Source organism: Stigmatopora nigra, chromosome 3 (assembly GCF_051989575.1).
Source record: "Stigmatopora nigra isolate UIUO_SnigA chromosome 3, RoL_Snig_1.1, whole genome shotgun sequence".
In the NCBI taxonomy this organism is placed as follows: domain Eukaryota; kingdom Metazoa; phylum Chordata; class Actinopteri; order Syngnathiformes; family Syngnathidae; genus Stigmatopora; species Stigmatopora nigra.
This window is the reverse complement of record NC_135510.1, coordinates 7836645-7861786: the sequence shown is the minus strand read 5'-3', so window position 1 is coordinate 7861786 and position 25142 is coordinate 7836645. Positions and strand designations below refer to the sequence as shown.

Below are 25142 nucleotides of genomic sequence, written 5' to 3'. Positions count from 1 at the left end.
CTTTATCGTTCATGAGTAACTTGCATGAAATGTCTTTTATTATGAAGTCTTCCATTTAATAAAATATACTTGCAGGCAAATTATACAAATGTTTGTATTAAGCGGGCAACCAATGTAGTTAATAGCCCGAGACACACACAAGACTATTTGAAGATACAACCACACAAACCTAAAGCATGATTCCATGTCTACTTTTATTGGTTGTACCATCATACATCTGCTCTCAACTGCCAATCAAATTAAACATCACACTGCCCAGAAGGTATTGCAATCGGTACAAAAACAAACCAGGAACCCAGAGTAGAGTGGAATGGCTACACAAGGAGGATAACAAACGGACAAAAAAATAACAGGAAACAAAAAATCATTTTCTTTGCACAATAAATGTTTTGTACATTATGCATAATCTAAGGGCATTGCAGTAGCAAGAGGGAATACAATGTAAGCCGGTCTAGAAGCTTTGATAAACTAGGTGTTAAAATAGGGTTTAACTAACCACAGCAAATAAACGGGAGGGAGGGGGCAATACCATAAAAAATACTCCAAATATTTTTTTGCTGTAATTAACAACAATAACATCTGCTCTCCTGAAAGTAATTATATTTTTCTCTCGGGAGGCTAACGGCAGGCTAAAGAGAAAGTGAAAAGCCAATTCAAAACATGGCTTTTTGGGGCGCAGTCTTCCCGACTGAGAGAGAGAGGCTCTTCAGCAAGGACGTCAAACATGGTTGAAAGTGCAGATCGATCCATGAACAGGGTGTTTTTCTATTTATAATGTTCACATATTGATGTGATTGATTCTTACCAACAATAGAGTATGCAACAAGTAAAAAAAAAAGAAATACATGGGAATAAAATTGAGGCTCAGGCATGTGAAAAGAGGACTGTGCACCCTTCATCCTTTGGATTGTTACATGCACATCTGGATTGAGGGCAAAGTCATCTTGATATTGTTGCCAGAGTCACGTGATGCATCTATCGTCTACAAATGTACTAAACACAAAGTACAATGATGAGAAGGCTAAAGACAATTCGGTCAATTACAGCCAGCTCGTGACAGAAATTATGAAATGATCTTTTTTTTTGGTAAATAAATCCGTATTAAAAGTCTTTATCACTCGTCCTCGCCGATGCGAGATTTAAAAGCAAGCCTTAACTTACAACCGTGATGTTTTGTCGTCGTGGGATGCCAGAAGTGTACTTGTAAATGCAAAAAAAAAGAGAAAAAAATAGACGTCGCTGTGAAGGGGAGGGGGTCGTGTGTGTGTTTCACAGGGTCGACCTTTGCGTCCATCACCGGTCCATCATGCTGAGGATCATCTCGGGGGTGAGGTCTCCATTAGGCGGGGCCTCTGACAGCTGCATCTCCTGTTCTTGAGACAGCTCCTCCAGCTGAATGGTGGTGTCACCTTCGCCCACAACCACCTCCTGCGTGGCCCCTTCCTCTTCAATTTCGTCCTGTTCGGCGCCCACCTCCTTTTTCACGATGATGTCCTCCACCTGTTCCGGGGTCTCGTCCTCTACTTGGATGACAGGCACCACTGCCAAAAAAATCAAAAGGTCGGCGTTAATGTCGGCAGGCTCGCATGAGTGAGCTTTGTTCCCATTTGACCAATCAAAATGAAGCCGGGCAGTCACTTGATTATTTTACATATGACAAGATTGTCCCCATTGAACTATCCTTTTTGTTCCCATTTTAAGTGTGATGCTCACCGTTTGGCTTGTTCTTTGGGGGGCGACCACGCTTCCTCTTGACCGGTGGCTCTTCAGGAGCGGCAACGGGAACTACTGGTGGAGCCTGTTCCAATTCAATGTCATCCAACAAATCGTCATCATCGTCAAGCTCATCCAGTTCAGGTTCTGTGGTTGGGGTGGGGGGGAAACAAAATCCACGTCACACTCACAACAAAACTTTATTTTATGCTACGCATAATTTTAAAACTTCACTGTACAATACCTGTGTCCTCCTCATCATCATCATCATGCCTGTCCTGCATCTTCCTCTTCCTTCCCCGGCGACCCTTTTTGGGCGGAGTTCCGTTTTGGTCTCCGATCACATCACCCATGCAGTTCTCGGCATGGCGCAGCATGGTGTTCTGCGCAACCAATGAAGACAGAGTGACAGACATTTATTATTAGGGTCTGTGATGCAAAAGAGAGCCAAATGCAATCGAACGTTTCCACCTACCCTGCGGGTAAATGTCTTGTTGCACTTGCTGCAGACGAAGGCGGTGGGCACAAAGCTGGGGTCGTGGTAGCGCTTGAAGTGCATGTCCAGAAGCTGCTTTTGTCTGAACGTTTTCTCGCACTGACTACAGGCAAAAGGCTTCTCTCCGGTGTGCGTACGCTTGTGCATGATCATGTGGCGTTCCTGTGAGGAGGGGGGCAGCATATGGACAGGCAAGTGGTTAAAAAAAATAAAAGAATAAATCAAGCCATCCTAATCTCAGATGCTCAAAATATTTCCCAAGACGTGCCTGTTTGCAGCAGTAGTCGCACTGGTCGCACTTGAATCGTTTCTCATTCTTGTGAGTCTTCTGGTGCTGGATGAGAGCGTAGCGCTCGTGGAACACAGCGTCGCAGTAACGACACTTTTTTCCCTTCTCGATAAATGAATGCTGTTTTCTCAAATGAACCCCTGAAACGGAAAGAGAAATGTTGGCACGACCGGATGCGGACGCCGCGGCGAGCGAAGGCGCCGTCCTTTACCCAGGTCACTCTTGCGGGCGATGACGGTGTCACAATGGGGACAGTGGAACTTGGCCACATTCTCCGTGTGTTTCTGTAGAATGTGCATCTTCATGGTCCCGCTCTGGGTGAAACGAGCGTGGCAGATGTAGCACTCGTATGGCTTCTCGCCTAAGAGAAACGAACAGGTGAGTGGACTATCCTTACATTTGTTGGTTTCTATTGACATTGCAACACAATTGCCAACCAAGAAGTAGTCCCACCTGAGTGTGTCCTCATGTGTCTTTTCAGTTTGTACGTGTCCCTGCTAGCATAGCTGCAAAGGCTGCACTGGAAGGGACGCTCCCCAGTGTGAGAGCGGATGTGGCGCTTCAATTTACTCACCTAGAATAGGGGCAACACACAAGGTTCATACAGCTTTCATTCCTGAAATTAAAGTTTGTAAAGCCACTAAATTGGGACAAAACCGGTCATGATAATAGTTGTTGTGGGATGATATATTTGCCCCGGAAACTATAGAATTATTGATAAATTTGGTTTCATTTTGGTTTAGTAGCACAGTAGTAAGGGATTGATGTGTTTTTTTTAGTTTCACTGTTGTACTTGGTAATACATCACAATACTATGGTCAATGTAAAATAATATATATATATATATATATTTTTTTTAATATTTGAGTAGAAAGTCCCCTGCTGGGGGTAACTGGAGAGAAAACTTTCCCAGTGCTTTATTTATAAAATGTAGGGTATAGTAAGAAAACCTAAACACATAATATCATTGCACGGGAAGCCAGGTTATGAGGTCACAAATGAAAACAAAAGTAATGTGCTTTTATGTTAGTGGTAAGTATGAGGTAGCAAAGAACACGCCTGATGACATCGTGTGGTGGGTGACGCGATGGCTCACCTCCACACTGCAATAGTCGCACATGGAGCACTTGAAGGGCTTCTCGTGTGTGTGCTTGTAGCGACGATGGCGCACCAACTCTCCGCTGGTCACAAAGGCCATGTCGCAATCTGTGCATTTGTGTGGCCGAGTGCCTGAAAATTTAAGAAGGGGACAAAAAATACAATGAGGACCAATTCATCTCCTTCAATTTCCACCGACTCCTTGGCGTGCCGTTTGCCCTACCTGTGTGAGTGTTGAGATGGTTTCTCAGCAAGGTGACTGTTCTGAAGGCCCTTCCGCACAAGTGACATTTGTGCGGCCTTTCGTCCGTGTGGCTTTTCATGTGTCGATCCAGGTTGGAGCGCCGGGGACAAGTGTAGCTACACAGTTCACACTGGAAGGTCTTCTTTACTCCTGCTCAAGTCATGCCAAAGTAGTAAGTGCACATCTATTTCTCTAACAAAAGAATATATATTAAAAAAAAAAAAGAGAGAGAGAGAAACCGTACCCTTTTTCTTGATCTTAGTGGGCTTGGGCGGCTTCATGTTTCCAACTACTTTCTCTGCATTGACCTCAGACAGGAGGCCTTCCTGTTGCTCTTCCTCAAAGTCGTATACAGACACATCCATGTCTCTGTCACCCTCTGCATAGCGCAGGCGGCTCTTTTTCCCCTTCTTTCCTTTGCGGATTGTCGCAATGGGCTGATAGTCGGGGTCCTTCTGCCATCTGGACTGAGACTCGGGAGGATCCTGCTCGGCCACGTCGCCGTCTTCTTGTTCCTCTTCTACCCTCGTCGCTTGGAGCTCTTCGTGGACCGCTTGAAGCTCCTCTTGCTCTACTGTCTCCACTTCACCATTGGCCCCCACTTTTACCACCTGAATGAACAAGTAGTCATGTTTCATACATACCCATCCAGACTAACTAGACAACGACTATGTTCATCTTTTAATTTTTTTTTTTTGCGTTTCAACAAAAAACTTCAACACTTATAATTCTTTTTTTTTTCTCCCCCAACAGCTCCACGTTACCTGGAAACCTTCGGGTAAGGGCAGGGTGTGACAGATAACTGGCTCTGCATCTTTATTAGATGATCCATCTACATAGGTCGCTTGCAGGCCATCCACTGAAGTTGAAGTGACGGGAACCTGCACTAGTTGAAGCTGTCCAAGTCCTAGAGCAGCTCCAGCCTGTTCCTCCATGTTGACAACCTACATCCAACAGTCAACATTTCAACGCCAACTCAAAACACCCCCTTTAGTCAACGCCTCATCATCCTACTGACCTGAAGGGTGATGATCTGACCCTCGTCCCCACCAGTCACAGTAACCGTGCCGCCTCCCTCCAACACCTCTGTTTTCATTTGTAAGAGGGCCGGATCCAGCGCGTCCATCACCATCATCTCCATGTTTCCGGGAACCTCCACCGCCTGCGTGGATCCCGTGGTGCCTTGGATCACGGCGTCCCCGGCTTCGGGTAGGACCCCGCCTTCGGGAGCTAGGGCGGTTTCCATGGAAACGACGTCGCCCTCCATGGTAATGGGCCGGTCAACACTCTAAAGTGTAGTGAATGGGAAATTTGTTAGCAAAAGTGTTACCTTGTGTAAATTGAGTGTTGAGGACATTCTACCAACCTAAATTTCAATTTCGACCTGGACTCCAATAGCCAATAATTATAATAAGTGAAATAGCATTAAGAATAAATATTTTTTGACATTTTTTCATAATTTTGAAAGTTAGCAAACATTTTCAACATATAGTTTTGAAATGTTACCTTTCAATTTTTTTTGGAATAAAACTTAAAAAAAAAACAAAGGGAATATCTACAGTTATCTCCCTTTGCTCATTTAAAAATGAACTTAATACTTTTATCAAATATATATAAATAATAGATTTGTTATCATGGCTTCTTTGTATTTAATTGACAAACATAGATAGTCAATCAATTTAAAATAGGGGGAACTAACTAGGTGAGTGAATGCTCTTTAGACTTTACATGCCATTGACTGTCATAGACGTTCAACCTATTTTCACTGGGAGGGGCTTAATCAAATTGGACGTCGATCGCCGTTAATGGCTGCTGAAACCTGATCCCCCAAGGCCAGACTTCCCTGTTTAGTGCAATTGGATATTTATCAACGCCAATTAGTTAAAAAAAAGGCCATCACAAATAACTTAAAACTGGTCAGTGCGCTTTTTAAAAGGCATGCTAGACTTCTAAGCTATCGGGTTTTTCAGGTCTTCCTAAACAAAAAGCCGATGATTTAGGTTTAGATTGAAATAACGTTCAAAATCGTCCAGACAAAGTTTGACCGCTTTCTGGTCACATCTGATGAAGCCACGAGTTCCACGCGGGTATTGCAACAGGAACTTAGTTCGGGGACATATGGGAGCCGTTTGGAGCGGGGCGACCAAACGTCTCTCATAAACTGGACATCAAACGGCATCAAAGCGGATGGTTTGATGAGGGTGGAAACAAGTCACTTAGCATCCTCGTGAGTCCAACCTGAGCTTGAGCGGCGAAGAAAGACACTCGCTACGGTAGCATGCTGCGGTTTTGCCCAAGTGGGGCTACCACGACGGGACTATATTCGAAAGTGTCTATTTTAAAACAGACCCCCGCCCTTCAAAATCGACTTTATTATCCGAATCGGACGTTTTGCCGTGCCAACGAGCGATTGAAATAGCAAGGTTTCGAGCGGCGCCAACTAAAATGAGAACTTCAATTTGTTTGTTGACTGGGAGGCGCGAGGACGATTGAAAACAGGAAACAAAGGGCACGATAAGATGGACGTCAGGCCTAAAGTAAGTTAAAACATTAGCACACATTCGGACGACCATCGCCAAGTGGTTTACACGAAATCAGACGCAAAAAGCACCAAAACTATCGCCCGACACGGGAAGTTGGAGTTTAGAGACAGATTTAGTGAATATTGGATAACGATAGAGGGAGACAAACACCCCCCGCCAGTCGGTAACGTTAAGCCCCACCGTGACACCTAGAGGCCGACGCCAGCTCCTACAAAAACGTTTCCGTATTTGCGGGAAAAGTACGGCTTTGACTTACCGAAGAGTGCTTGTTTTATGCTTATATACACTTCAGTGCCTGTGGAGTGCGGCTGGTAGCTTCAATCCTCCGTGGACGTGCGAGAAAGCTGTGCGCAGGCCCGATAATTTTCTCCCGCTTTAGAATAGAGGGCCGCACATAAAATGGCGGTCGCTATGAGTGAAGGCGCATGCGCACACCCCGGGCCCGGCGGTGAAGGGGCGTGGCCCCGACAGGAGCTGGGCGCCAGATTTGAATTCGTACGTAGGCGTGGCCACGCAGGCATTAGTCGAGGATGACGACGTGCCTGGAAGTATTTGGAAATATCTCTAAATCAAGTGGACATTTTTTTGCATGCAGCTGCTCAATATGTGTTATGTCAGCTATGGTAAAAAAAAAATAACATTTGGTGAATTAAGAAGTCGTTTGCAGAATTGACCACAGGGGGGCGTCTGGTCGGCCACTTCTCAAACTTCTGCATTGAGTTTTATGGAGGGTGCAGGCACTGCTCTTGGTTGAGGATCAAGATAAAAAAAATAAACAATGTTTCCATTTCAATTTTAACGATTTTGAAAAGCAATTATTTTCTAAGTTTAAAGTATGCTTGCTCCCTGTCCAATAACTTTATGATTGACAAATTGGATGATTAAGAGTAAAGTTCATCATTTGTCAGTTTTATCATTTGTTTTGGAACTGACAATGGTGATTAAAAAGATAAAATAAACCCATCTTTCCTGTGTATTCTTGATTATTGTGGCGTTTCTTATCATTGGTTAAGAATTATTATTATATGGACTTTTTTCCTTTTTTTTTAAAATGTGAAAATGTATTTTAAGTGTTTCCCTGTCTTTTGCTTTCTTAAGGTTGTATTTAAATGTTAAAAATAAAGACTGGACTCTAATCTCACAACAAATAATAACATCAATTCTTTTGAATTGTTAGTTGTCCCTTAACATGAACCAGATTTGAAAAAAAAGAAAAGAAAATGTCATCAATTTTATATGTAAAGTGCAATTTGTAAGCATTAGTAGGCTTTAGTTTTAAAAAGTACAAGATGCATAGGATAAATAATCCAGAATAACAAACACAAAATGAAAAGAGAAATGTGGAATCATTTGATCTGGGAAAATTAACAGTTTTGATGTTTTGATGTCACTGACGGTGATGTCCAATCCATTTAGAATGACAGGCAGATAGTAAATGATTGGTGCTAGCCATTCAGTCAAGACGGATTTGACGTCTGTCGCTGTCAATAGCAGCCACCAAGTAAACACTGCCCACACATTGTGGTCGAACAACAATAATTCATTTGCTGCCAATCTCCCAGTTCAAATTGGATGTTATGCCTATCACTATCGATAGGGGCCAATGGTAGTAATCAAATATTTGAAAAAAATCCAAATCAGATGTTTACATTTTTGACAATTTTTCCCGCAAACACCTCAAACATATAAAAGCATTTAAATGAAAAAAAAATTATATAAAAAAGATGACGATTTTTGATGAGATAGGGTCCTAGTCTCAAAAACCCCACGAAGAAGACGTGGCTAACTCAGAATTGAACCTACGAGCTGAAAACTGTAAGGCGGATGTGCTGAGCGACTTGGCACCACATGAAAAATAAACAATGTATCCATTACATAACCATTGGAACACGATGTCCATTTTCATTTCATGTCATCCAGGTGCACCTCTATTTTTCTTGAATCAAATGTCAGCGTTGTCACTCCACGGCTCCACGTTTACGTTCTTATCCTTTTTTTCCCCTCATCATTTCACTTTCCGAGGGGAGGGGGCATTGGAGGGCGAGGCCCCGTCAGTCTGTCCGGGTCTAGCTAGCCCCTCCCACCTCGGCAGAGGCATTACATATTGCTGGTGCTTGCGCTCTTAGCAACGGCGCCTCGGCAACAGAGCCCAGGCAACAGAGCTCCACGGCAACAGAGCGCCGTGTCTCCCCAATGGAGCTGCCATTGGGCGGACCAGCGCTCAGGCACTACACCCAGAGCCGACCGAGACCCCACCGGCAAAAACTCAACTACCGTCCCGGCAGAGCGCAGGTACGGCCAGAGATGAATCCGAGAAGGAAGGTTTTGCAAAGGCAAGGTGATGTTTGCGTGCGATGAGGGGAGAAAAATGGAAGGGAGATGTATTAGGGTGCAGAGGGGAGAGGCAGGGGGAAGGGAAGGGAGAAACAGAGGGGGGGGAGAGCCGCAACGCAAAGAATCCCGAGCCATTGTGCCGGTAACTGGCTGTGTGAAGACACCACAAATGCCATTTGCCTTGATATGCAAGAGCGTGATTGCCTTGAATGGGCTTGCAGATGGCAGCTTGGCTCCAATCTGGCTTTTCTTCTCTGAAAAAAAAAGCCTGCAGCCTTCTATTTTTTTTTCTTCCTCCCAGTGTTGTGCATTAAAAATGTGCATCATGTGATTTGTTTTCACGTCTCCCCGACGGTGGACGTGCAGTCACTCCCTAGGAGTCGGGGAGACGGAATCTGGGCGATTCCCTGGGCTGGTATCGCATGGCAGTGACTTCTGCTAAATTTGCACTCTCCTGCAAGATGGTTCGCTATTGTTGCGGCTTGTGCTCACAGATCACGATCGGGATGATTCAATATTGATTGATATTGCATTATCCACATTGGCCAAGGCAAGAATAGTGCATGTCAAATCTTGTACGTTACTGAGCAACTGCCTCTCAGGAGACTGAAGGCAAAATATTCCAAGGGAGAGTCAAGTGAAAGACTGTGTGGGTTTTGTTAGGGTCAGCGTTACATAACATCAAGTTAGATTTTCAAGCGCAAAGCGTCCTGCTTTGACTGTGATGTAAAATGAAAATGTTTGTGTCTTCAGGAGACGATAATCGAAAGTGAAAATGAAGTTCTTGAGCTGATCGGGCGTGTGGATGAAGGAGTGGAAGAGTTCTTTACAAAGAGGGTTCTTCCTACTGATACAGAGTGAGTATCACCAGTTGCCCTTTTCTGTACTGTACAGAACTCTGCTTTGTCTCTTGCCACTATATGTACGGGGTCAATAATCACCATCAAATGCCTTTGGTGTCCCAGAATCCCTCAGTCGTCACGCTAGTGCTGCAGAGTTATGAAAGACTGAAGTCTCATTATAAGTTGGCAAACCTTTCCACACATTCCAGATCAATGTCGTTTTCCTCATTTTATTATGGCAGATTTGGGAAAGTCCTACACGCTGCTCTGCTAACGACAATATGTGCAAAATGTGTGGTTAAATGATACTTTGAGGGTTTTTCTAACACTGATTTACTGTCCACAACAGGTAACCTGGCTAAAAAAGTGTTTTTGAACACATTTTGTAATGATATTCTCTTCAATATGAGTGGAATTGGGCATTCTGGTTAATTACTGCTTTAAGAAGGCCTCTAACTGATAATAATATATATTTATATACAGTATATATTGTTAAATGATGAAGATTTTAATAACATTTGTGGCAGTACACTGTCAACTCGATAATTTAATGACATTTCTAAACGAATCTCAACCATCGTAAATTTAAAATAGTTAGCAAGTGCCCATATTATATATTTTGTAGTTTTCATGTTATAGCCTTATTAAACTTTTAGATATTAACTACTATGCATTCAAAACGGCATAATATGATATATAAAAATAAATATCCGATCCATTTAGACTGGTGGGGAATGATCACATGCTGAAGATATTATGATCTTAACTTGAAGTAAAATTGTTAAACTAAAGTAATTATTACAGGAATCTCATTTGGTGACAGAAGTGAAAATATGAGAAATCCTGCCATCAAGTTGTTCCTTTGAGGTAGTAATATCTTTAATTAAGGGTGTCCAAAGTCCAGTCGGGGACATTTGTTTAATAGTTGTGTTGAAAAAAAAGTGTCGGCTCCCCACATTGACATTCGCCACGAGTGTGGGGCTACTTACAGCTACTACAAATGAATTGATTTTATACAGAGCTTGTCTAGCAGATAAAAATGCACCACACGCTTTCCGACTAAAATAGCATCATCACTCTTGATTCAGTCAATGCCTAAACATAGTTCACTTTCAGCAGCAAAAATGGTTTGCTCCACTTTCTGCCAAAGTGCAATTTGTCAATGAGTCACAGTTAACATGCCTTACCTAAACACTGTGAGAACAGGCCAGTCAGTGAGCCAGCCCCCAAATTGTGGAAAATGCTCAACTCTTTGGTTTTCAAAAAATACAATTGCTTGATGGTATGATTTAAGTGAATGCGTTGAATAAAAAGGGGAAAACATCACAGATTTTTCATGTAAGATACCCCTGTAGACAAAAGTCTTAAACAGAAGTGCTACTAAATTTCATATTAAAGCACTTATGTCTCCTAAAAATATTTGATAGCCATTGGTGTCGAAATTTTACTTGATAAAAATCTAAAAATTGAAATATTTATTCATTTATTACAGGGAAGCTTAAAATCTCAGGTTAGAGTTGACATCCTTTTCCCTTTTCAGCTATTTTTGCATCTCCTATATAGGGGAGAATAAGGTTGTTTGTCAAAATTTCACTCCAACATGAATATCTTCCCATTAGTAACCATTTTTTTCCAAGATATGACTACTAGTATTTGAATTTAAAATGAACATGTGTTGATGATAAGTCACATTTAACATTTGACCCATAGGCAAGCACCAGATGAGGAACCCGAGTCTATCACAGTGGATGAAGTGGTTCCTGCCACTTCTATCCCTTGTGTCCCTTGTCCACCTCCAACAAAAACACTTCGGAGGAAGCTGGGGGATTTCTTTACCCTCCGAAAGCGAAGAGGTGTGAAATCAGAGACGGGCAACGAGAGTCGACCCAAAAAGGCCTCCATCGCTGATCTCATTCGCCCTCTTAGGGAGGCGGCCAGAGCTGAGAAAGAAAAAGATAAGGACAAAGTCAAGGAGCAAGACAAGGAGAATGAAAAGGAAAGAGGGAAAGAGCAGCCCGGTGGTGTTAGCGCAGAGGCAACGGTGCAGGAAACACCTGCTTCTGATGCTCCGGCACTCAGAGGTGAAGTAGCGCCACCCCGTCGTGCTCTCAGGGAAGGGAAGTCCCAGTCTCTTATTTTACTGTCGGGATCGGCAGCAGGAAGCGCCAACGCCAGAAAGGTTAGCGCCGCCGCACAGTCAAAGAGTGGAAGTGCATGAATTGATGAAAAAAAAATGACTAATGCCATTAAGAAGAGTAGAAAAATTGTTCTTCTGTTTCCTTACATTGAGTGTTATAGTTGTTAATATGCCTGTGTTGGCAATGTAAAAACAAGTTCATTTTTTAGAGAAACTGTTTTTGGCAACACATGACTTAAGATGTTTTTTTTTTGTTATTGGGTGATTTGCAGAAACAATTTGAAGGCCAACATAGCTTTGAACAGAAACTTCATCTTATGCTTCAACGTATTGGAGTCTCCAAAGCACAGCCAGAAGAGACACAGGTTAGGAAATGCATGACTTTGAATGATGTAGTATCCCTTTTTCCATTACTTCATGGTCTCATTTTTTTCCATAGAATCCAGAGAGAGAGATGAAAAAGGCAGAATCCGAAGGTACGTCCATGACATCAATATGAGTCATGATGATGAGGGAAAATGGGCCCAGTTTGGACATTTTTATCTCAATCCTTGAACCATTGTTTTGCATTACATTGTTGGTTAAGGATAAGCAATATATTAAATAAATGTACCAAAACTAGCAGCTGAAACCATACTTGTGTTTTCCTGTTTTCATCTCTTAGGTACCATTATTGACAATAAAGCTGAGCCCACTCCAACTTTTGCAAAACACAGAACTATGTCAGCATCCTCAGGTAAAGCAAAAGAAAAAACCCACGAACCAACATTTTTAGTCACCCATTGATGTTTTTCCGCAGTCAAAATCTTAGATCGCAATATCCTGAAAAGAACAACATTTACAGTCACCTATTGACGTTTTTCTGCAGTCAAAATCCTGTACTGCAATACCCTAAAAAGAAGGATTTGTAGCAGCTGCTCAGTTGAGGTTCTCAGCAGGCTGTACTGATACAGCAGGGTCACGTAAACCTCTTGATATCAATGGAACCGCCATCTGTTCATCAACTCTATGAACCTTGACAACTTACAAACAGATGGAATAACGCACAGAAACACAACTCAACTTGTTTTGCTGCCAAGTAAGATTGTTTCAATTTTCTCAAACCTCATAATTGTTATTTGTTTATTCCTTCAGATACAAGACGTCAAATTCGACCAAGTATGTCAGCACATGAGTCAGCTGGAAAACCGGCTTTGCCTCCAAAGCCGGTCCTCAAATCTGGGCTGGGCCTCTCGACATCTGGCCGCAACACGCCTGAGAACGACTTGGTCCAAATAGCGGAGGGAGAAACAAGCACACCCACTAAAGAAAAGAGCCCAACTGCTGCTCCATCTGGCCCCTCCACTCCCGCTGTAATGTCAAACGCAACCATCCAGTTGGCTGATGTGACCATCTCAACTTCCCAGCCGGATGCTCTCACCGCTAACACGATGCCCGCTCAGGGCGGAGAATTTGACGACAAGGCTTCCGACCCTGAAGCTCAGTCTATTAGCACCGAACCACCCGCTTCTAGCACCCAGTCGGTCCTTAACGGACCCCCCAACGCTCTCCCTTGTACTTCCTCAGATACTCCCAGCCCCTCTGCTGCTTCCGACTCGACAACAGTAACTTCCATTTCTGCCCTGGCGACACTCTCTGGTCAAATCTGCGAAAGCCAAGCAAATACAGTCGTGGAACCGGCAAGTCCAGTATCGAATGGTTTGATTTCCGTTAGCGAAGCGGCTATTTCTGTCACTCCCAGCGAAGAAGCATCTCCTCCAGTCCCTATGCAAACTGGAGATACCAAATCTGAGCCTGCTACCAGTCCTCCTACTCTAGCTGTTGAAGATTTTGGTACGAAAAGCACAGATGTGGCCCCGAGCTCAACTCCTCCTGAATCTGATAGCTCCATTACCAGCTCCGTCACCCATCCTCCTACCAGCAGCACCTCCACTCCCACCACCAGATCTATGGACGGCGTGGAGTCATCCCCTCCCATTCTTCCGTCAACCTCCTCCAATGAAACCAAGCTCACTGAGCCCACCACGGCCAATGAGGTTGCTTTGACGACCCCAGATGCAATTAGCTCTGATTCACTTTCCTCGAAGAAGACCAGCTCTATCGTCACATCAGCCATCACTTGTGTCACCGCTCCTGGAGACTCTGGCGTTACCAGGCAAGGTCCAGCAGTCACCATTGAAAGTCCAAGCCAAGATTTACAAAGTAATCTTGACGAAAAATCAAGTCCTGCTGTAAAAGATGCGGGTAAGCATTGCTTCAAAGTGTAAACCCGAGGTCTCCAAATGTATGTATCCGAGAGTAAAGTAAAGAAAAATAGCAGCGTGGGGTGTGGGGAAGGCTCAGCGGGAGAACTGACTAAATGAGTCATCATGCTGGCATGGGTGGGTAGCAACCTTTAATCACGGTTAAATCAGTTATTCATTGCTGACTTAAGAAAAACTCTGGAGTAATTTGACTATTTTCATCATGACATTTCCAGCCAAAACAATCTCCAGAGTAGCATCTGATTTAAAGCATTTTGATTGGCCTTCCAAGTTGAATTTCCAAATGACAGTTTTATGACTTTGTTAACAGGAAATACCAAATTAAAGACAACCTTCTTGCATCACAAATTTTAACTTTGCTTCTACTGCATTCCATTCTTGAGACAGAAAAACATTGACTGATCTCTCCTTTATGCCCTAGTTGGACAACTTTTGGGATCTAGTCCATCATTACCTTTAGTTTGATCTGGATTTTGATATTTAATCATCTCGTATCCACTCTGATTGCCAGATATGATAACAACATTGGTCCAAAAGCCCAAACAAGATGAGGAATGTGACAACGAGGAAGACATGGCCGATGGTAAAGAGGGAGAGCACTGTCAGAAAAATGTCGCTCAAGACGACGTTGGTGAAGCGGCAAAGAAAGAAGTCCAAGAAGCAAATGTGGAAGCTGAAAACATCACAACTGCGAGTGAAGAGGGGGCTACTCAACCTGCACCAGAGAAGGAGTTTCCAAATAAAGCAGAAATAAATACTAAATGAAATGAAAATAATAATATAGTAGAGTATTGATAGATTGGGGACCAACTACTGTGATGAAGGCAGGTTAGGTAGGCCACAGTAAAAGAAAATGTTTAAATGATCTATGGCACTTCCTAAACAGGGACCACCATAATACAGCAGCACAGCCCACACCTGGTTGGACCAAAGAACTAAGATCCATGGTGTGATGTAATCGACAAATCCAGCAGTGTCTTTGTCTTTTTGTTTTTTGTTTTGTTTTTGTTTGAACGTGTTGGAAATTGCATTGCACGTATGATTATGTACCATAAGACAGTACTGTGTTTTAACGAAACCATGTTTACAATAGATGGATAAGATTAAATAGATATGACTATTAAATGGAATATTGAATTGAGATTTGGAAAATGTTTTCTTAAATTAATGAATATAACATACACATCCCATATCACCCCATCACTCAGTCACTGGCGAGCAACACAACATCTCAAGAAGATAATGAACAATTCATATAAGGTCTGTATGCTATTCCCAAAGAAAAATCCCCAATGCCATGCACTTGACAAAATTCCAATTGCCTTACTAATGGGAATTCCTAGCCACTGTGGACATGACTTTTTTCCCAGAGAGAATAAAGTATCCTGTGTTCATTGAGGATACATTGTATTGTACATTAATGTAGGTCTCTTGGTTCCAAGCATGAGTGACGAAAACAAGGAGATTCTGTTATAACGGCTTGCTTGATTCTAAAATACACCTATAAAAAATTATGAGACTACATTTTCATACATGTGGTCAATTTGATACCTGGTAGCACTCAAGGGTAAGACACAATTACTATAGAGCAGAGACCAGTCCATATGATTGGGAGTGGTCAAAAATTTAACCAAAAATTACACTAATGTTAACTTTTTCAAATACAGAAATCAGCATAACATAACGTTTCCCACTCCCATTTTTCTTGACATGAAGATTATGTGTAGAATCAGAACCCGGCTTCATTGGATGGAGATTTTGGCATTGAAGTTGTTTTTGACACCGGTGTCACCATGGTTACTGGCATTTTTTGTGATGACCCAATCTCAGAGATCCATACCCCACGAGAAATTTTTGTCTAGGAATATTTACATTTGTGAATAAAAAATTTTCCAAGCAAAAAAAAATATTAACAGCATACAGCAAATCTTGGCCAGAAACTCGGACGGTCGGGTGTAAATATTCACTCCAACCACTAGACGACACTGTCGTTAACATCGCCTCGTATTTGACCCGGAAGTGGAGCCACGACGGAAACGACTGCGTTCGAATTGTAAAGCATTTTCTTTTGTAGTCGTCTGTATTCATCCCCGCTGCTATTTCGACACTCACGACATTTTCTAAACACATTTGGATAAAGTGGCCTTGGTAGGCATCGAATCTTACCGTGCACACGCGAGATATGTCGGTTGCGCCTCCCAGTCGCTCAAACACAGGTTGGCCGCGCGGCGGGGCGGCTCAGTTCGGAGGCAAATACATGACCGGGCCGGCGAAGCCTCTCACCCTGGAGAGGACCATCAACCTGTAAGTTATTAAATATTCTTATTATACATTGTTGACTATAATAGTTACCGCATTTCCATAATGATGACTAACAATTACTGCATTTTTACAAACCCACCACAAGTTTTTGTTGCTAATTGGTATTTGTATTGGTATTTTGTACTAATTGGTATTTGTGATACCCTAATTATTAAACAGATTCTTCATATATTAATGGGAAGAAATGCAGAGGACATTTTTAAGTGCCTACTTTGGGGAAAATGTGTCGTTTGCTTTGAAGTACACAGAAGAAAGTTTGAGGGGAAAAAAAAATAACCTGAAGAGAAAAAGTAGTCTGAGCTTTACGTCCACAATTTACTATAACATGCATTCTTTGTGAATTAACTATTATTACTAGCAAATAATTTTTTAAATTGCATGACATGATAGACTTTGAATTGTCATTCCAAAAGAATGGTGTCTTGCGCTACTTATTATATGTAACCCAGTTACTCAAGTGGTCAGACGAAGAGCATTTATCTCATCTCAGGAGCTGCCACTACCATAAAGACGAACACGGAGCCCACAATAACAGACCTTGTGTGTTTTTAGGTACCCGCTCACCAACTACACGTTTGGGACCAAGGAGCCCTTGTATGAGAAGGATAGTTCGGTGGCTGCCAGGTTCCAACGGATGCGTGAGGAGTTTGACAAGATGGGCATGAGAAGGACAGTGGAGGGTGTGCTGATTGTCCACGAGCACAGACTGCCGCACGTCTTACTTCTGCAGCTGGGCACTACTTTTTTTAAACTGTGAGGGTTTCTTGTTCGTCGGAACATTTTCAATAATCGTCTGATGCTTTTTCTTCTCTCCCTCTCTCTCACTCTCTCTCAGGCCTGGTGGAGAGTTGAGTCCAGGAGAAGATGAGGTGGAAGGTCTGAAACGCTTAATGACCGAGGTGTGTGTACTTTGAAATGGCTTAAATTTGCTCAATTTTAAGCTAAATCCTACTAACTAACGAGACAGATGCAGTAAATTGTCTGATAGAACTGCAGTGGGTGTGGCTTAGTCTAACAATCTCAGTACAATATCGAGGGCATGTTTTCAGTCCAGTATCCCAAATAACTCAATTCAGTTCACATGTTGAACAGCAATTAAGGTTTTCTATTCTCATTCTTTTGAATGTTAGATTCTTGGACGACAGGACGGGGTGAAGCAAGATTGGGTGATTGACGACTGTATTGGCAACTGGTGGCGCCCTAACTTTGAGCCTCCGCAGGTTTGTCCTTTTCAACAAGTTCTTTGTTCAAAGGGAGACATCAACTCATTGACGATGTTGGATACTCGATCCATTTTTACCGGGATTGGCTGACATCGAACGATGACCAAACTATGATCAATCGATGCCATACAATTATGTTTCTTCCCCCTCAGTATCCCTACATTCCAGCTCACATTACCAAGCCTAAGGAGCATAAGAAACTTTTCCTGGTTCAGCTTCAGGAAAAAGGTCAGTATATCGACTTCTGACAATGTACAAACACATTTATGAGATATGTATGTAATTTTTTTCCCCAGCGTTGTTCGCTGTCCCGAAAAATTATAAACTGGTGGCAGCGCCCTTGTTTGAGCTGTACGACAATGCCCCCGGATATGGACCCATCATTTCCAGTCTACCGCAACTCCTGAGCAGGTATTTGTTTTCATCTGCCGCTCATAGTCTTGTATGTGAAGAAAATGTTTGATAATGACAGCCCTTGTGAACAGTTGCTTTGTTGAATCACTTAAATTTGGACAGTTGTCTGAATCTTTATTGAAAATACTCTTTTCTTTTTTTAACAGGTTCAACTTCATCTACAACTAAGTAGGCCTGGGTGATAGATCAATGTAATTAATTATTCAAGTTTTTTTTTGTTTTTTACCGAGTATGATTTGAAAAAAAAAAACAATCCGTTTCTTTTCCCATATTGTGGCACATTTCACCTCCACAAAATACCAACCATTCTTTTTCTTTTTTCAGAATAGCTAATACACAGTTATTTTATTGTTTTTTTTGTTGTTGTTTTTACTTTACAGCAGCGGTTGGCAAGCCACAGACTCGCGTGTACACGTGTTAGGGTCAAAGTGCTCCTTAACTCATTCACTGCCATTAATTGTGACACACATGCTTTTCAATTGAACTGGGAGGGTTGGCAGCGATCATTTGGAGATTTCATTTTTTGGTCATATCACCCAGCCCTACAACTCCGTGAAGTTCATTTGGCTGTCTCTGTGAGCGCAGCCCCATCCAATTGAAAGGAAGTGAAGGTCATGTGGCAAGTGCAGAGAAGAGACTTTTCACCTTAACTTTCAGAAGAAAAAAAATGTATCCTCTTCTGAATATATTGACAGTCTGGACAGTTAAAAAAAAGTTCTGTTGTTTTTAAATCACCATGACCTGCTGGTTTTTGTAGAAGAGCTGTTTATATTGTTTAGTTCAGTCTGATTTTAAGCCTTCTCAGAAAAGGTTTGATTAAACCAACAATTACCGTTTACTTTTATTTTTAATGTTCTTTTTTCTTTTAATAAAAAAAGTCATTTAAATGTGTCTGCCTTAATGTTTGATGGGATGCATGTTCCCTAACAATTGCCTGAAGATCTTACTTAAATCTTGGGCAGGTTTGATGCATTTATTAAAAAAAAAAAAATAGTGGATATAATTTCAAGTAGCATTTAAAAAGGACGTTTGCCTATAGATGTAACGCAATAGTGTAATTAAAAATGGCTCTAAATTGCTTAATCCTCAAAAAGTCCCTTTTCCCGTTAATTTATGAAGATGGTTTGAAATAAATGTATCTGAAAAAACAACCTGAACCATATTTCCATGTTAATACGGTATATTAAATACAAATTTAGTCAAGTTGAGTAGGTTTTAATCGAGGGAAGAAGATTTAGGTTCGCCGCACAATTTCTGTATGGAAGTAAACTGCTTTAAGATGGCCGCCGAAAGTAACACTGCCGACTCTGACTTGCCGCATCCATAAACGCGATGCCCAATTTATACTGGCCGATTGGGGGAAAAAACGACATCATTTTCCTGCGACACGTACATATACGTCATAGTGATGGGGACATTTCAACGCGTGTGAAATTCTTCAACTATGGCAAGCAAAAGAGCACAAGGAGATTGTTTTAAGTCAAACAAGAATAAGAAGAAGAAGAAGCTGAATAACTGCGAAGAAACGGCAGAACTTTGCTCTGTCGTTCAAGACGAGAACGTGAAGCAGGCAGTGAAGGAGGCTTGGAGCCAGAAGTCCAACTATACTCACGGTTCGTGAACTCAACACAGGCACGAACCATTGGACTCGATCTTAGCTGTGACAACATACAAATTGTTTGAACATTTCCATGCATATATTATAAACTATTACATGTAAACAATAATCGTAGTCGTTTTTCCCCCAGTTGAAGCTATTTTACACAAAATATTTTCACGTCTGTCAAAATGAGTTTAATCCTTTCACTGACAATGGATTTCCACAGTTGTTTTGTCGTCTCTAAAGAGTCATAATAAAACACTTGAGAACCATTTCTGATACGGTGTTATAACATTGTTGCATGAAAGGATTGAGTTCGTTTAGGGCTGCCATAATTAAAATTAAATTAATTGATCAATATGTGTATGAGTGAGTGAGTTATGACCAAATTAGGGTGCGTGGTGCCCGGAGTTGGCTGGGGTAGGCCCCAGCACCCCCCGCGACCCTTGTGAGGACAAGTGGTTCAGAAATGTTAATGCAGCATTATGTTGCTTAACAAAAAGAAAAAAAATCACAAGGTTTGATAAATTGATTTTCTGGACAATTAGTACATTATATCAGGTCTCTAAATTGGACAATTTGAATGTGAACCAAATATTTTATTTGTGACACGCAGGTGATTTGGAGTTGGACTGCCATCCTTTCCCTCATTGCACCATTAAAAACTTCATCAGAAGTGAGCATTTCTTGGAGAATGTGCAGAGTGAGCTGCTAGCGCTCAACTTTCACGTCAAGTCCAATGATCTCTACAAATTTCAACAGGTGACCCTGTATTTTTAAATTCCCCATTGGATGGGTATGTTCTAACACGGGGGTCCGCAATCATATGCTCTGGAGCTGCATGTGACTCTTTAGGTTAACATATAGTGTTGCCTTCATTATATGACTTATTTTATTTTTTTGCACCTCTTGACATGTTTGATGTTTTCATCTACTATAGCTCTTTCAACATTTTGGGTTGCCAACCCCTGGTCTAAGAGCATTTATTTTGTTCCCCCCCCCCCCCCCCCCCCCCCCATTTACAGTCAGTTGGCTTGAGGAAACGAACTGAACCACACATCGCAGGCGTGAGGTGAATTTTTAATAATAATATAATACTGCAATACAATTTTCTATCATCGTACTTTTCCCACACTTTATATAGTTTTGTCTGAACTGTTATTTAAGTGTAAGCCACCAATATTGCTCTTATGTAAAAATCTTGCCATGGAGGATGTTGCATGACTAAATACCACCGTTAGAGGGAACCAGAGAATTCCTTACATTTTTAAATTGTGGTGTTTCTTTCATTTGGAATGGGTCAAATGATGGAAAATACGATTAACCACGATTAATTAAATACGATTCAGTGTCCTAAATGAATAAAAACCAAATTGTTTAATAAAGCTCAGGTTCTGAAATATGACCACATCCCAGCATTTAAATGAATACGAGGCTCAGCTTGTCTCAAATATTTTGTCTTGTTTTAAAGGGTGAAATACTCAGTGTATATATATATATTTTTTTAAGTAACGATCTATTTAGAAAATGCAGCCCCAGAGGCAATTCACCCCAGTGAATGCAAACCCTGATTAAAGCAAAACGCTTCCTCTTTGGATCATTTATTATTTATGCTGCAACAAAATGTCATGGCAGATTGGAACAGTGGATGAATTTACCTCTATATTGAGACCTCCAGCATCTCCATATTAAAACATGTACCTACTTGTTTGTTATAGATCTGCATGGAGAAAATGCTTTGTATATGAAAATTTGGGACACCAATTTGTTTTATATCATAAAATTGTCTCGCAAATCTTTGTGTCTCATTTCAGATCAGCACTATTTACTCAATTTCGGCCATGGCTGGAAGAGGTTTTAAACGTGAAATTGGAGCCACATGTGGATATTTCTTGTTCTAAATATGAATACACAGGTAAAAATGTTTATAAAAGCATCATCTTGTCTGTTTTTTTTTTTTTTAAATGGTTTGTGTTGACATTTATCTTTCCAATTTTTTCCTAGATGTTCTGTTGTGCCATGATGATGAACTGGAGGGGAGGCATGTTGCCTTCATTCTTTATCTCGTCCCTCCGTGGCAGAGCAGCGATGGAGGATTCCTCGATCTTTACCAAACGGACGGTGTGTTTGTGTTTGAAAGCAGCAGACGTGAGAATATTTATCCAAAAATATCACTAGTAAAAAGGTAGGAATATGAAGTCAACGCCCACAAATAAGAATCCGACAGACTTTCAAAATGTACAATAATAATAATGAACATTTCTAATGTAAACTATCCATACCTTAATTTCCAGGCAATAGATTACACCACTCAAATATCAAAATATCCAAGAAAAAAAGCGCAAACCAGACTAAAAGCCACTGTGTCCATTTTTAGCATGGGATATTGACATAGAAATATGTTAGACCAGCTATTTCAATGATCCAAAAGAATATTTACTAAGCAAGTCAACATGAATGTTGCTGCTCGTTAAGGGCGCCAAACAATGTGATAAGTTTCACAAAAACATCCAATCACCACTTGAAGAAAAATTAAAATACACTTTACCTTAACTTCTTGGGCTACAGCAGCTTAGCCCAACTTTGGTCCTGGTTGGCCCCTAATCAGTCTGTTTTACATGTCTTCCTTTGCCAACACCTGAATCAAATTATCAGGATTGTTATCACATATCTGGACAGCTTGCTGATGAATTAATCATTTGAAACAGGTGTGCTGGTGGAGAGAGACTGGATAGGGGCACCCAAGGATTTGGGCCCCCCGTATTAATTTGTATTCCATTGCATACCTGTCAACCTCGGCCAAATACCCCCATTATTAATGATTGCAATTCACCTTTTTAAGCAATTAAAAAAATACAATGCGGCACATAATTACTCACATTAAATGTCTAAAATCATCTCCAAATTGGACGGGGTGCCCATTCAGTTTGCACTAAATTCAAGACTCTATAGATGTCGCTGTATGACCCTGACAGCTTGACTCTCTGGGTACATTGCTTGCAGGCGCGCTATATTTATAAAGTAAAAAGGCGGATGTGGGAAAGGGGAATGTGCGTGTGTATCTTATGCTCAAAGCATTTTAGTGACACTGACAACAATAAGCGGGCCTGTACAGTTAAAAAAACTAGCCTTCTCACAAACGAAATGCTATCAACATGCTAGTTAACTATCCTGAATGTACCCAATGTCACTGAATCAAATTGACGCCCTTTTTTTGTTCATTTTCTTGACCCCCAAAAAATGTCCTCAGCTCATGTTCAACCACAGAGTATCGTCAAGTCCATCATGCCTTCCTGGAACACACTGGTCATTTTTGAAGTGTCACCGGTTTCCTATCACCAAGTAAGAGTTTTCGTTATCGGTTGTGCTTCGAGGAGACAAACATTGATGTCGTTTGTGCCCTGGCAGGTGTCTGAGGTGTTATCACGGGAAAAGTGTCGCCTATCTCTCAGCGGATGGTTTCACAGGCCCACTCCGGAGCGTCCTCCCTCCTACGTGGAGCCTCTGGTTTCGCGCATTGAACACTTACCGAGAGACGTGAGTTGAAATGCGCACACGGCGGGATTAATGGAACTATTTGCTGATTTGATGCCCCCGTCCGTCCGTCTCTGTTACAGGAAACAATCCTGCTAGAGTGGATCAATCCACTCTACTTGGATATTTCCTACCAGGAGCAGATTCAGGAAAAATTTGAGGAATGCTCGGAAATTCAGCTGAAAGATTTTCTACGGGTAAAGCGCTTCTCGATGGGATGGCGTTAACCCACGGGGTGCCGTTGACGGCCATATACGTCCAATTTTGCCAATTGAGATAAACTGAAAAATTGTGTGTGTGTGTGTCGTTGTGGTATCAGGAGGAGAAATTCAACCAGGTGCGTGAAGCCCTGCAATTGGCTCAGATTCAGTGGACGCGGAGGGGTCCCGACAATAAAAGGTGGGTTTTAAAATTTAGTGTAACTTACACAAGCCAAAGTGTGATGCCCACATAAATATGTATATTTTTATGAATAGTTGAAAATATATATGAATAAAATGTGAATTAAAAAGAAAAAGTACAATAAATAAATGTGGTTATGGCCCTCAAATTACACTCAAGTACAATATTCTGATTCAGAGAATATTGACTATTTTTTGTCATATTTTTTTCAATAAAAAGTTTTTGAAGTCGCAAAACATGAAAATATGTACTATTATTTTCCCTGCCATTGACAACTAAAGAAATCCAATTCATTTAAACTGTAGTGACTGGCTGTGAATGCTCATGTGATTGCTAGAGTTTGGACATTTGACAGCTAGCGGCGTTTCCTATTGACCATAAGATGTTTATGCATTTCTCTTATAATCCAGACGCTACGACACAGCCTGTATGGACAACTTGCCCGAGTGCGCAAACGCTTGTTGGGAGCTTCTTCGTTCCGAAGCCTTCTTCCTCCTCCTGTCCAACTTCACAGGCCTCCGCTTACACTACCTGTGTCCCGCCGACGACGATGACGACGACGAGACCAAAGACGAAGAAGCGGCGGGCGCCTCAAATGAAAGGCGCGAAAAGTCAGGTGTGTTCAAATTGGTTTTGCGTCTTTCTCTGTTGGTTACCCAACCGAGTGTTTGGCGCTCGTCCATTTAGAGCCGAGCATCCCCAAATGTTGCGGTGAACTGCGACGATGGTCACACGGTGGCTACACTTTGATGCACGATACGACGCAAGTGGAATATGCGCTGGACCTCCTTTTGCCTTTTTGCTATGCGGGTGAGTCCAACTCTGACAGGAAATCACCTATCATCACTATTTAGCTACTTTTTAACCAAAAGTAAATTTTCATCCATTAAATGATGTTAATTTACCCCCGTCAAATGATTGAATACATTTCAGAATGGAATGCAGAGTTTGGAGGCTACACTTGTTACATTGCAAAAGAAGAGGACGAGGAGGTGAGTCATAAACGGACACACAAGCACATCCAACAGTTAATTAATAAACAGAATAAACAAAAATGTCATTTTTCCAAAGTGCTCTAATGGGAGAAAGTTGAGGGTAAAAATGAAAGGCAATTTTTAAAAAAATCATTAAGTTGTGACGTTATAATTAAATAATCCTGATTAATCGCCGATATCCTCTTTGTTTTGGACATATTTGAACATTTTTATATTTTACTACTCTCCACTTTCACTATACGGATTGTAACAAGCGCCTCAATTTTATTGTAGAATTGTGCACTCGGGTGTGAATATTATTACTAGCTAACATTAATTGATACAGCATTTATACGGGTTGTTGCCTTGCGCTTTAAGTTCTCTAATGGTTTTGTTTCTTTTCTTTTCAAAGTTGCTGACCATCAACCCTGAAGATAATTCCCTGGCCCTGGTGTACCGAGACAAGGAAACCCTCAAATTTGTCAAACACATCAACCACAAAAGCACATGCGATTCTACTAGCAGTCGATTTTATGACTTTTCTTTTGTGTATTATGAATAAAATTAAAAAATAATAAGTCTCTTGCGAATTCAACTTGATTTAAAACAAATATACATAATATTAATGTAACATTATACAGTCTGCACATAAATGACAATCACTACATGGCTAGATTGACATATTTCTACTGTGCCTTTTTTAAAATAGATGA

The 25142-nt window shown here is 41.5% G+C and overlaps 5 protein-coding genes and 1 long non-coding RNA gene across 7 annotated transcripts in view; 4 read left to right on the top strand and 2 right to left on the bottom strand.

The window, feature by feature from the left end:
• Positions 1–175: 175 nt before the first annotated feature.
• ctcf (CCCTC-binding factor (zinc finger protein)) lies at positions 176–6808 on the bottom strand. The gene is made up of 13 exons (XM_077712669.1): positions 6640–6808; positions 4859–5128; positions 4605–4784; positions 4085–4451; positions 3820–3990; positions 3595–3728; positions 2952–3072; positions 2710–2859; positions 2478–2638; positions 2189–2371; positions 1958–2096; positions 1714–1860; positions 176–1541 (listed from the first exon to the last, which is right to left on the bottom strand). The coding sequence occupies exons 2-13, from the start codon at positions 5105–5107 to the stop codon at positions 1294–1296; spliced, it is 2250 nt and encodes a 749-aa protein (XP_077568795.1). The 5' UTR covers positions 5108–5128; positions 6640–6808; the 3' UTR covers positions 176–1293.
• On the top strand, positions 3588–7342 carry LOC144193971 (uncharacterized). The gene is made up of 2 exons (XR_013325800.1): positions 3588–4012; positions 4594–7342. It is a non-coding gene; the product is annotated as an uncharacterized LOC144193971 (long non-coding RNA).
• Positions 7343–8468: 1126 nt separating this feature from the next.
• On the top strand, positions 8469–15101 carry LOC144193965 (uncharacterized). 2 transcript variants are annotated; one of them, XM_077712671.1, is made up of 8 exons: positions 8469–8675; positions 9471–9574; positions 11270–11738; positions 11969–12061; positions 12136–12172; positions 12361–12432; positions 12831–13898; positions 14472–15101. In XM_077712671.1, the coding sequence occupies exons 1-8, from the start codon at positions 8577–8579 to the stop codon at positions 14723–14725; spliced, it is 2196 nt and encodes a 731-aa protein (XP_077568797.1). In that variant the 5' UTR covers positions 8469–8576; the 3' UTR covers positions 14726–15101. The 2 variants fall into 2 exon arrangements, with proteins under 2 accessions (XP_077568797.1, XP_077568796.1); XM_077712670.1 differs by having other exon boundaries at positions 12831–13940.
• cog4 (component of oligomeric golgi complex 4) overlaps positions 10459–25142 on the bottom strand; it is a 35830-nt gene continuing 21146 nt past the window's right edge. Inside the window, exons 22-24 of the transcript XR_013325799.1 lie at positions 22068–22157; positions 16127–16262; positions 10459–11499 (exon numbers count right to left, since the gene is read on the bottom strand). The gene's annotated coding sequence lies outside the window, so the exon portion shown is untranslated. The remainder of the gene's footprint in view (positions 11500–16126; positions 16263–22067; positions 22158–25142) is intronic.
• On the top strand, positions 15946–18806 carry nudt21 (nudix hydrolase 21). The gene is made up of 7 exons (XM_077712677.1): positions 15946–16264; positions 16835–17035; positions 17118–17181; positions 17413–17502; positions 17658–17733; positions 17802–17916; positions 18066–18806. The coding sequence occupies exons 1-7, from the start codon at positions 16143–16145 to the stop codon at positions 18085–18087; spliced, it is 690 nt and encodes a 229-aa protein (XP_077568803.1). The 5' UTR covers positions 15946–16142; the 3' UTR covers positions 18088–18806.
• Positions 19279–25007, top strand: ogfod1 (2-oxoglutarate and iron-dependent oxygenase domain containing 1). The gene is made up of 13 exons (XM_077712672.1): positions 19279–19532; positions 20136–20281; positions 20545–20591; positions 21334–21434; positions 21524–21640; positions 22770–22861; positions 22928–23056; positions 23137–23250; positions 23373–23452; positions 23866–24071; positions 24143–24265; positions 24389–24447; positions 24842–25007. The coding sequence occupies exons 1-13, from the start codon at positions 19364–19366 to the stop codon at positions 24989–24991; spliced, it is 1533 nt and encodes a 510-aa protein (XP_077568798.1). The 5' UTR covers positions 19279–19363; the 3' UTR covers positions 24992–25007.

Bases quoted from the DNA above. Each gene is read 5' to 3' on its own strand.
- ctcf (XM_077712669.1), bottom strand. From the start codon at position 5,107: ATGGAGGGCGACGTCGTTTCCATGGAAACCGCCCTAGCTCCCGAAGGC. The intron at 3,073-3,594 runs GTGAGCCATCGC...CCCCTATTCTAG, and splicing joins GCGACTATTGCAGTGTGGAG to GTGAGTAAATTGAAGCGCCA. The intron at 2,639-2,709 runs GTAAAGGACGGC...TTTCCGTTTCAG, and splicing joins CGCCCGCAAGAGTGACCTGG to GGGTTCATTTGAGAAAACAG.
- LOC144193965 (XM_077712670.1), top strand. From the start codon at position 8,577: ATGGAGCTGCCATTGGGCGGACCAGCGCTCAGGCACTACACCCAGAGC. The intron at 8,676-9,470 runs GTACGGCCAGAG...TTGTGTCTTCAG, and splicing joins ACCGTCCCGGCAGAGCGCAG to GAGACGATAATCGAAAGTGA. The intron at 13,941-14,471 runs GTAAGCATTGCT...TCTGATTGCCAG, and splicing joins TCCTGCTGTAAAAGATGCGG to ATATGATAACAACATTGGTC.
- nudt21 (XM_077712677.1), top strand. From the start codon at position 16,143: ATGTCGGTTGCGCCTCCCAGTCGCTCAAACACAGGTTGGCCGCGCGGC. The intron at 16,265-16,834 runs GTAAGTTATTAA...GTGTGTTTTTAG, and splicing joins CTGGAGAGGACCATCAACCT to GTACCCGCTCACCAACTACA. The intron at 17,182-17,412 runs GTGTGTGTACTT...TTTGAATGTTAG, and splicing joins TGAAACGCTTAATGACCGAG to ATTCTTGGACGACAGGACGG.
- ogfod1 (XM_077712672.1), top strand. From the start codon at position 19,364: ATGGCAAGCAAAAGAGCACAAGGAGATTGTTTTAAGTCAAACAAGAAT. The intron at 19,533-20,135 runs GTTCGTGAACTC...TGTGACACGCAG, and splicing joins GAAGTCCAACTATACTCACG to GTGATTTGGAGTTGGACTGC. The intron at 24,072-24,142 runs GTGTGTTCAAAT...TCGTCCATTTAG, and splicing joins TGAAAGGCGCGAAAAGTCAG to AGCCGAGCATCCCCAAATGT.